Below are 12145 nucleotides of genomic sequence, written 5' to 3' on the forward strand. Positions count from 1 at the left end.
CACCACCACAGCACAGCTTGATGAGCAGTGTGTAGGTCTGTACCCAGGACCCAAACCCATGAACCCCGGGCAGCTGAAGCAGAGCACACGAACTCAAACACTACGCCAATAGGCCAGCCCCTTATTTTTTTAATTTAGATATAACTGACATATAACATTACATATGTTTCAGGTATACAACATGATTCAATATTTGTATATATTGAGAAATGATCACCACAATAACTCTAGCTAATATCCATCACCATACATAGTTACAAAACTTTTTTCTTAGAGACTGGCCCTGAGCTAACATCTGTTGCCAATCTTCTTTTTTTTTCTTTTTCTTCTCCCCAAAACCCCCCAGTACATAGTTGTATATTCTAGTTGTAGGTCCTTCTAGTTCTTGTATGTTGGATGCCACCACAGCATGGCTTGATGAATAGTGCTAGGTCTGCACCCAGGATGCAAACCAGTGAAACCCTGGGCCGCTGAAGTGGAGCGCATGAACTTAACCGCTCGGCCACGGGGCCGGCCCTGTGATGAAAACTTTTAAGGTCTACTCTCTTAGAAAATTTCAAATATACAATACGGTATTATTAACTATAGTCCCCATGCATTATATGCCCATGTCTTGTTTATTTTATAGCTGGGAGTTCCTGTGTTTTTAATATCCAAGTAGTCACCCTTTTAACGCAGTGTATCACAGAGTTCAGCCCCTGAACTGCCTGAATCAGAATCACCTGGTGTGACTGCAGATTTCTGAGACCTACAAGAGAATAGCTGAGAGAATGAGCCTTGGAACCAGCATTTTAACAGGCTTCCCCAGCTAATCCTTGTGCATACTAAAGTTTAAGAATCACTGCCTTGGGGCCAACCCCATGGCATAGTGGTTAAAGTTCAGCACCCTCTGCTTTGGCAGGCTGGGTTCTCAGGTTTGGGTCCCAGACACAGACCTACAACACTTGTCAGCCACGCTGGGGCAGTAACCCACATACAAAATAGGGGAATATTGGTATGGATCTTTGCTCAGGTTAGCTCAGGGCTAGTCTTCCTCCAGCAAAAAAGGAGGAAGATTGGCAACAGATGTTAGCACGCAGTGAATCTTACTGAGGAAAACAAAACAAAAAAATCACTGCCTTAACTGGCACACCTGTTTAAGAACTGCAGATTCTAAGAAATCAGTTTTTATGTTTATTTTTTAGCCTCTAGCCAGCCTATCACATGCCAGTGAGCTCTCTGCTCCCACTAGCGCTTTACCCCTAGACAATCAGCCTCGTGCAAGAGAGAAGAGCCTACATTGTGAAGCCAGATTTCATGTATTCGAAGCGCTTGTCTGATGCTTATCAACTGTGATCTTGGGCAAGCTTTCTGTCCCTCAGTGTTCCTGTCTGTAAAATGATAGTATGAATAATACTTAACTTTTACATAAGAGGAGTACATTGGTTAACTTTTGTAAATCACTTAACGTTGTGCTTGGCACATAGTAAGTGCTACGTGTTTGTTAAATACAAAATAAAATAAAACTGGGGAGCAGCTTCCAATTGCCAGCCCCACTGATAACTGATGTCAGTATGTTCCCAAAGCTCCCGCTTCCACTTCTGTTTCCAGATCATCCTTTTTCCATTTTGTTCAAAAGCTCATCCTCCTCCTTTGTCGTATCTGCTCCATGAAGACAGGCACTTTGTCTGACATATTCACTGCTATATCCCCAAGACCTCGAACAATTCCTGGGACATACCGCAGGCTCCATAAATAGTTGATGAATAAAGTAAGTGAACGAGTAAATAAACCTGCTTTTACTATTCTGTCTCCCTCCTTCTTGCAGCCATCCACCAATATCCCAAGAATTCCCAGTTCCTCGCTGAGAGAAATGCTTCTCCTTTACTTCCCATATTTCTGATCTTTTCTGGTTTTTATCCTATTAGATTATTCCTTCACAGTCCCTCTTCTTTCTCTACAACTTTACTTTTGTAATCTTTCATTTAATCACTCCCTGTATTAAATCCTTTAATGGCACCCTTGTCATCAGGATGAAATCCAAACACCTTCACGTGGGATCTCAGATACAGTCTAAATCCGCTTACCCTTCCAATTCTTTCTTCAATCACTCAAAGACTAACATGCTACCTTCCCCACCCTCTCTACCACCACCACTACCACCAACACTACCACCACCAGTGTGCACCAAAAACTTTAACTGCACTGAGCAGCCATGTCACAGAGTGGAACTGAACCTTCTGCTGATGTCATTTTCCTAGACTTATTTGCCAACCATCATCATAAGGGAGAAAGGTGGTGTACACTGAGGACGTATTTACATACACAGGAGATACCCACTAAACTTTCCACTCTGCATGATGCCTCACTGCCATGACATAGGAAAGAGAGTTCAGAGGCAAAAATAAAGAAATATACGAAAAACATAAAATAAAACACCTGCTGACATTTCAAAGGCCCTTGGAGACCAAGAATTAACCACAAGAGAGAGGGATGGAGGTCAAGCTTGTAACTTCTCATTTACCTGCAGCTGATTTTAAGGCCTCTTTCAGTGCCTGGCATTTGTGTTTTGATGATTTAAAAATAAGATTGACATCTGACGAAGTACATTCCATCTCATCTGCTGAACTAATACCTAGGGAAAAAATTTAAAAGGTGCTTAATTTCCACATTTATTGAAGACCTCCTTTGAGATGCAACCAGGTGTGAGGGTGGGGATGAAAGGTTGTTTCCTACCACTGTGGCCATCCAATCAAGAGTGATGTAATATGTACATTTTCAAGCGTTCTAGAAGGATCAAGGGTCATAAAAAGGGATATTTGATTTTTGTTATTAAACAAAATAGTAGGTACATAGATAATAGATTCCAACAAAAATCAGGCAATTTTGCAGCAACATAGCATAAGGAAAAAGCTCAGCTGACTCTGGAGCTAGTTAGACCTCCTTATAATCTATATCCTCTTGGATGAGTCTTATCATAGCACCGAGTCTCCATTTCTCAGGATGCAGAAGAGGAATTATAGTGGTCATCTCACTGGGTAGTAGTGAGGATCATTGCTAACACGTGTAACACACCTGTTGTGAGGAAGGAATCCAATAAATGTAAGCTATTGTTGCAAGTATTAGGTAGTAAGCAAACTTGTGTATCCAGAGCAGATTTTTTTAAAGCAATGTGAGTGGTAACAAACAGAGGTGAATAAAATACTTCTTTAAAACATTTTGACTTCTGCAATATCAGTAAATTCCGCGTTAGTTTTCCTCAAGGGATATTATTTAATCTGAGAAATGGGAAAGGTTAAAAAGTATTCTAAAAAATCCAGTGAACACCCTCTGGAGATAGCCAATAATAATAATGGCTTAACTCACGTGTCAGGGTACTATCCAAAAGAGTAGGCTGGCTTTTTTTAAAGACTGCAAGATTTTGAGTTGAATGGATTCTCGCAATTTTGGATTCCTTTGCAATTTCATCTCTGTTTGTCATACTTTGAAGCTCTAAAGTTTAAGTTAACTATATGTATTTCCCCCATTAAAATCCCCACAATGCTTTTATACAATAATGTTTTTAATACTCTACCGCTTTGTTTCATTTTTTCTGAGTCCACATAAAATAGAACTTTGTATTCTCCTCCTAAGGACCCAGACTGCAGATAATGTGTCCCATACCGGTCGATTAATCTTCTGTAGGCACTGTAATCATACAGAGAGGGAAGGTAGGAGAGTTCCTTCCAGAATGGCTCAGCAAGTTGTAAAAATTCCGGATTGTTATTGATAAACTGAGCCACTTCAACAGTGTTCTGAATAACCAATAATTGATAACTCTATAGGAAGAAGAAAGAGTAAAAGAGTTTTAGATTGAAGATAAAAAGGCAATGGAAATGGTTTTCTGTCCAATATGTCTATAAACGGTCACCTCCAATCAATGCAGACTATACAAATTTTTATTTTTGATGCATAATGGGCCCACCCACTTAAAGTAATCACAGGAATTTTTGGAATCCCAATAGGAATAATATCTGAGTGATGTCAGGGTAATTTCTTTTATACATGACTTTTAAAACCATACGACCAAGTCGTTACACCCTCCTCAACTAGAAAAAGAGAATCAACTTCATTAACTGGTAAATAATCTCACAAATAAGTATATAAAATAATGTGTGCCTAGGGTCCACATCTTGATGATAACCTATAGTTAGGGTGACCATATAATTTATCTCCCATACGGGGGCGTTTCCACGGTAAGCCACTTTATAATGAGGTCTTTTAAATATTTCCTAAGTATCTTTTAATAATGTTCAAGACAGATCTACCTTACAACAAATCTTCACTTATGTAAACAGTATAATATGGAGATAATAAATGTCTTCACAGCTCGTATTTCCACGGTCAGCTTCTTAGTCATAAAACAGATAAAATCAATATTCCTTTATACCTCCTTTGTGTGATTTATTAATCAAGTTACTGACTTTAAGAATGAGAAAAATAGGCAGATTGTGACTGATGATCAACCAGAAAAATTCATCAGCAGTAAGTGTATATCAAATAGTACAATCCATCGCAACTGTTCAGGTTGCCCAAGATGAGAGTTTCAGTATCTGAAAACAACAAAGTATCTGAAAACAAGTCTTGTAGCTTCCTCGGAAGAAAATTTTGGTATCTCAAAAATAATAAAGTTTTAAAATCTTTTAGTTTCACTCACCTTCTAAAAAAGACTCTGGTATTAGTGTTTAGGAAGCACATAAATTGGATACTAAAAATAATACTGTAAAATACTATAAAATAGCATCAATAATCATGAACTAGAAACCTAGGATAGTTTTAACTAGAAGATTTGAAAGTAATATTTTTTATTTAAGATTTTCAAGTAAGAACAAATACTTTAATGAGATGATAAAAAGTATAAATAAACATATTATCAAGAGAATTCATAAGACAAGATCATACCTTTTAAAGAAACATTTTCTATTTTCTTTTTGAAGAAGATACTATTGCCTTAAAAAATGAAAGCTGATCCTTTTGGTAAATACACTTCTGTTAATGTTAGAAATACTTAAACCAGTAAAATATGAAAAAGTTAACTAATATTTCATACTAACCTTTTTGTTATGGATTTCATCTTTATGTGAAGTATAACTGTGTGAAGAAGATGATGAAGAGCTAAAAAAGAATCTCCTCCTGCTAGATGATGTACGTTCTGTCGATGTATGTTTTACATAAGACCAGCTACTGTTGTAAAATTCATAATTAAAATCATTATCTATTTTCACCTATAAAGAACATGAAAAGTTTTGTTGTGACCAGGTTAAGGCCTTGGATATAACCAAGAACCTTTTTTCACAGATCCTTTAACACAGATACTTTATTCATACAATCTCCTCCAAAAGACAAAGCTCTTCATTGACACAAAACTGGGACTCTCATTAAGACCAGGGCTGTACGAGTACAAAGAATAGAGTTCCTCCTATAATTACTTTTTGTTAAGCAGGAGGCATGGTATCAATAATGGCAATCCCAAGAGATTCACAAAATCCATTTGTGTACAAACATCTTTTATTTTCCTTTAATTTCAAAATTTAGTCCAGAAGTGAGCAAATTAACAAAGCTACACTAACAGAGAACTACAAAGCATTTGGCTTTTGACTTTTTATCCAATAGAGGGGAATTGAGATGCAAATAGGTGATATGAAGCAATGAGATCTTTTGGACTTTGTTTTGGATTGTTCCTTGTGATCCAGTAGTAGATTTAACTTCCTAATTCTGTTTGACTTGAACAAATGCTAAAATTGGAATTTTTTTCCCTATGCTGGATGGTAGAGGAAAACGCCACCCCAAAAGAATTTTGAAACAGACAACAGGATAGTCATATGTATCATATGTCATATGTGATAGTCATATGTGGCTAACTGAGAACTTACAGCTCCAACATTCATAGAGAAGACAATCATTTATATATCCTTTATGTTCTCCAGATCAAGTGTCAAAATGAAATGTCTACAGTGTGCTGGCAAGTAATATAAATGTCAGAAGCATCTAGAGGAAGGGAAGGTGATGAAGAGGTGAGGACACACCCTGTCTAAGGGACACCCAACACTCGAATCCATCAGATAGTCGCCATATGTAATTACAGGTTCTAGCATTGACAGATTGTCTGATTTTTCAAGAAAAGAGATAAATCTGAATCTTTAAGTAAAAATCTCTAGAGTTTTAAAAGTCATAGGAAAGTAATTTGTTAAAAATGTCAATCACCATGAGAATTAAACAAAACATGCAATACGATGCCCTCTCACAGTGTCTGCTCTGTATAAATGCTCAAATCAGTAACTCTCCTTTCACAAGCATTTGTGTTATTATATATCCATTCATATCTGCATTTGAGATCAAAGTATAAATAAGCACAGAAAAAGTTGAAATGATGAATATAATACACTTTAAAAACAAAACTGAAAGGAAAGAAAGTGACAGAATGTTATGCAGCCATCTTAAATGATTTTTATGAAGACAAAATATGAATGTTAAATGAGAAAGCAGGTATAAACGTAATAATTCTGTTAACTACAACCTTGCAAGTATATGCCCAGTCAAAAAAAGACTATAAAGAAATTCAGCAAAATGCCAAAAAATATTATGCTACTTTTATCACTACCCATGTTAAAAACTAGGCATGCATGCTAAAAATACATCAGAAAATAAGATAGATTTTATCATATATTTTTTTTCCTGCTTTTTCTCTCCCCAAATCCCCCCCAGTATATAGTTGTATATTTTAATTGTGGGTCCTTCTAGTTGTGGCACGTGGGACGCCGCCTCACGGTGGCTTAATGAGTGGTGCCATGTCCACGCCCAGGATCCGAACCAGCGAAACCCTGGGCCGCCCAAGCGCAGCACGCGAACTTAACCACTAGGCCACGGGACCGGCCCCCATATCTTTTATTAGAGCATTATTTTCATTGTATTATGAAATTATTTTGTTTAAAAGTCAAATGCAAAAATTCAGCCTCAAGATGAAATGGAGAATATATGTATTATTATTGACTACAAAGAGAATATTATTAAAATTGCGATTAGAGATTTCTACAATCATTAGACAGTGTCTCAGTCCTGTTTGGTTTTGGATAGACACAGAATTTAAGTTTTTATGTCTCTTCAGAAAGAGAGATTATCTACCTCCTTTTCAATGCAAAAAGAAAAAAAGGCCTATTTTCCCTCGTTTTCAGATCCACAATTCAAATACTTGATTTATGATTTATGCAAATAAGCCTCTTAGCTGCTTTAGTTCAGCATCTCCTCACTCCATCTACCCTACACATAGCTGCAAGAATCATCTTTTTCAAAGTAGTATGATCTTAAATTGTTTTCATACCTTCTTTCTTCCAGCTTAGACCTTAAATTCCTCCACACTGATCCTCCGAAATCACAAATTCAAACATACTACACTCTGCCTTCTCTTACTCTTTTGACTCTCATTCTATCATTGCCATATTGAGTATTCAACTTTGGAGAGACAAAATAAGACAATTTATTTTCCCATCACTCTCCCTATCAGCACCTTCATTTTTTTACGCCCCTCCTGTTGCAATTAGGCTTTGTGGTCCATGACTTCAACCATTTTCTTGCCAGTGAACTTAACTTCCTTGCCTAGATATGTCCCACCATCAAATTTGCCCGGAAAAAACCCAACCCTGGTTCAATGCTTACAGCCAGGCTGCTTAGTGCTACTATGCAAAACTCACACAACTATAGATTGGTGCCACTATAAATCCATTCTTGATTTCCAACCTCAGTGGAACCTTCAATATATTCTAGCAATCCTGTATTTCTCTAGCCAATTCTCACTCTCTCCCATTCTCTATAGTATCAATTTCAAAACTTATACCCCTACTTCAATTCCCCAATCTTACAACCACTTCCTTCACCCTCAGAAGATGACTCAACCTCTTTCCTTACCAACACTCCTCCTATCACAGAGTCCTCTTAAACTTCTGGCTAATTAATCTACAACCTTCTTAACATTTCTTCTCTTCCTTTCCTCCACAAGTGTCCCTCCTCCCTATCTAGGGTTAATTTCTCTGTCTCTTCTCTGTATGGCATTCCCTCTCGCCTCTTCAAAGGATTTATTAACTTGATTGATTATTCCCTCTTCTACAGCTTCAATTTTTCTTTCTCCATTGGCTCATTCCTATCAATACCTATACATATTCTAACCCCACCAAAGTCTAGTCCACTGCAAGGGCTCTAGACTCACACTTCTAGGGTCCAGATCCCAGGTTTGTCATCTACTTCCTCTATGATCGTGGGTAAGTTATTCAGCATTTCTTTGCCTCAGTTTCCTCATCTGTAACAATAGAGATGACACCTTCTTGGGTTATTATAAAGAAAAAATATCCATGTAAAGCACTTGAAATAGTGCTTTGCATATAAAAGGTTTTTATTATATGTGAGCTATTTTTAACATCATTCAAATTGTTCTTGGTTAACAAGGTAGATTTAGAAATCTCAGATATCTAGACTGATACCAACAGAGGGAGCAGAGGATCAGATCATTAAGCGTTAGTTAAAATTGCCTTTAGAATACGTTTTTGTTATTTATTTGACAGGCATATAGGATCTTCAAACAATAAAGTCAAGTACATTCAAGACCAAATACAGGAGGATCCAGGAAGTTGTTAATTGTTCCATCTTAATCTTTACTCACTCTCATTTGCAACTCATTACATGCTGAGAATAAACCCGACAGTCTTCAGCTGTCTCCCAGGCTGAACTAAACAAAGGGACACCTTCCCAAAGAAACCATGTTGCAGAAATGTGTTTGTTTCAAAGGTTTCCTTGTGGTATGAAAAATATGAGGAAACAGAGAATGCACGTGGCATCAAAGTAAGTGGTTTACTCAGTAAGAAACCAGGTTTGCCCTGGATAAACTACCATGCTGATAACCCAGAGACTGTAAGAGAGATTGACTGATTCTGTTTTATGTTTATTTACTAATATTTATGGTCCAAGTCACCTTCCACCTCGTAGATATCTGAATCCCAGTGGCCGCAGATCAATCTATTTGAACTGTGAAGGACATTCACAGCCTCCACAGCCGCACCTGGGTTTAGCACCTCAGTGATTGACTCTCTGCCTATTGCTTCCACCTCACTTCCCTCAGGCTGGATCTTCAAGACATCTCTATTCTTCACTCAATAACAGGCTATAATTTCCCTCTCTTTCTGACAAACACTTTCAAATTTAGTGACTGGAAAGGCATTTCAGATGTCAATCCACAAACCACGCCATGCTGAGGAAAACGAATGTCAGGATTATGCTGTTATTAAACTATTCCTCTTTTTCAGAAGCTGCAGACTTCCAGCATGTCTACCTTCCAACTATGTCAGAAATTCTCTTCCTTATTATTTTCTCTGCTCTGTAACTTTCTAAATTTGACCCAAATACATATTATAAAACTCCCCTTATAATTATGAAAGAATTATCGATATATCCTCCTAGGAATAGAAGCAGAAAACGAATTCTGTGCAAATGCCTATTTCACATTCTCCCTTCTGGACAAAAGTTAAATTACAATTCACATTACTCGCTATGTAGAATTTAGAGTTGAACAGCAATGAAATACCATACGCTGGGAGAGTGAAATACAGTAGAAAAATAAAGGGCTGTGAAATCTGACAAACTGGATCCAAGTTCTGCTACTCATTAATTTGGTGACTCGGAACAAATTAGCTGAAGTCCTGTAAGCCTCGATTTCTACATATATAAATATAGGAAAATATTGCTTACCTTCCACACATATTGTGAGGATTAATCATATAAAAATTGCCTAAAATGACTCAGATGCCACAGTAGATATTCAAAAATTGGCAGCTATGATCATTTTTCAGATCAGGTTCACTTTCCATTTTCAAGATTTGATAACTCTTAAATGTAACTTATTCCATTGTAAATTGGAAGATGGAATTTGCTGTTCATAATCAAAACTGCTTTCTGGAGTTGTATGAGTTCTTTATATATTTTGAAGATCAACCCCTTGTCTGATAAATGATTTGCAAATATGTTCTCCCAGTTGGTGGGTTGTCTTTCTGTTTTGTTCATGGTTTCCTTTGCTTCGCAGAAGATTTTTAGTCTGATGTAGTCCCATTTGTTAACTTTTTCTTTTGTTTCCCTTGCCGGAGTAGACATGGTATTCAAAAAGACATTGCTAAGACCAATGTCAAAGAGAGTACTGTCTATATTTTCTTCTGGGAGTTTTATGGTTCAGGTCTTACATCCAAATTTTAAATCCATATTGAGTTAATTTTTGTGAATGAATAAAGAAGATGTGGTATATATATATATACAATAGAATACTACTCAGCCGTAAAAAAAACAAAAGACAAAATGGTCCCATTTGCAACAACACGGATGGACCTGGAGGGTGTGATGTTAAGTGAAATAAGCCAGACAGAGAAAGACAAATACCGCATGACTTCCCTCATATGTGGAAGATAACAAATACATGGATAAAGAGAACAGATTAGTGGTTACCAGAGGGGCAGGGGGCTGGGGGTGGGCAAAAGGGACAAAGGGGCACATGTGTATGGTGATGGGTAAAAATTAGACTATTGGGGGTGAGCACAATGAAGTATATTCAGGAAGTGATAAACAATAATGTACACCCGAAATTACATAATGCTATAAACCATTATAATCCAAATAAAATTACTTAAAAACAAAAAAAACCCTCTGCTTTCTGGAGAAGGTTAATTTGGGTAAGCAAAAGGCCCTTCCGTCTGAACATCCTAACAGTTTGGGTTTACAAATTTTGGAGTAATAGATAAGGAGCACTGAATCAGAAATTTTGGGAAGTTCTGGGAAGAAGGGGGTAAGGGAGTGAGAAAGGAGATCTTGGAAAAGACAGCAAGAAAGAGGCTAAAACAAGATGAGACCAGAAACTTCATTTTGTTGAGGTTGTGGAAGGATGGACGTTTTAAGATGGAGGATGCCAACTGTTTTTGTTGAATGTTTTTGCACTACTGCAACAGGAAATCTCTCCTCTATAGTCCCTCCAAATCTTCAAGAATGTCCCCCAAAGCCATAACATTTTTGTATGCATAGATTTGGAGTTGAAATCAAGGAACAGGATGAGTTTAAGCATGTATGACAGAAACAGCGTTCGAGAAACAGAATCCTGGGGACAGAGGAGATCCTGAGACCATAAGCAAAATTAAAAAGTCAGGCAATACAGATGTTGGCAAGTATGTGGAGCACAGACCACTCTTCCACACAGCTAGTGGGGGTATAAATTGATACATCCGTTTCGGAAACTTTACCTAGTAAAGTGTCACATATACAAGGCAGCAATTTGATTCCGGGTGTGTGTCCTAGAGAAACTCTAGCTCATTTGCATGGAAACTCATGCACAGGAATGTTCAAGGCATTTTTGTAAGAAAAATTGGTAACAGTAATAAAAATGCCACCTACATCAGCAGGTATAAATTTCAAAATCATAATTTTGAGTAAAAAAGCAAGTCATGAAAGAATATATACTATAAGATTTATTTATGTAAATGGCCAAAAACAGTCAAAACTAAATCACAAATTTTTGATTTAGGGACAAAGACATATGGGATAAACATACACAGAAAAACAAGAAAATGATTAAAACAAAATATAAGATAGTGGTTGCGCAGGGAGTGGGGATGAGGGGGATGTGAGCAGAGCGGGGTAAATGGGAAGCTTTTAAGACCCTGACAATGTTCTGTTTCTTAAGGTGGGTGGTGGGCATACATGGGTATTTGGTTTATTAGTTTTCTTTAAACTGCATGTATATGTTATTCACTCTCATTTGTAGATATGAAATATTTCACAATTTAAAAATAAACGCATTTTTAAGTGAAGTGACACTGGGTCAGTGGTAAGGAGATCATCACAACCAGTCATGGCCAGGGCCTTGAGTTTTAGCACCCATACAGGGACAGACCATAAGGTCCCAGGCCCACTTGGAGCACAGAGTTGAAAATGAGGCAAAAGGATATTTCACCTTAAATGACACAAATTAAAAGTATCATTGCCCTGTAAGCCCATATAAAACATTTATAAGATTTGACTACATATTAGACCACAAGTAAATTCTCAATAAACACCAAAAAATCAATATCACGTAAATAACTGGCAACAGTTCTCTGGCAACAATTCA

At 37.2% G+C, this 12145-nt stretch overlaps 1 protein-coding gene across 2 annotated transcripts in view; it reads right to left on the minus strand.

The window, feature by feature from the left end:
• Positions 1-12145, minus strand: part of C7 (complement C7) — a 49368-nt gene that overhangs the window by 22293 nt on the left and 14930 nt on the right. For both annotated transcript variants that reach the window (XM_008526442.2, XM_008526435.2), the window contains 3 exons: positions 5073-5243; positions 3554-3797; positions 2504-2614 (listed from right to left, as the gene is read on the minus strand). In XM_008526442.2, coding sequence (XP_008524664.2) covers positions 2504-2614; positions 3554-3797; positions 5073-5243 — 526 coding nt within the window. The remainder of the gene's footprint in view (positions 1-2503; positions 2615-3553; positions 3798-5072; positions 5244-12145) is intronic.

The sequence above is a fragment of the Equus przewalskii genome, chromosome 20 (genome assembly GCF_037783145.1).
Source record: "Equus przewalskii isolate Varuska chromosome 20, EquPr2, whole genome shotgun sequence".
NCBI classification, from domain to species: Eukaryota; Metazoa; Chordata; class Mammalia; order Perissodactyla; family Equidae; genus Equus; species Equus przewalskii.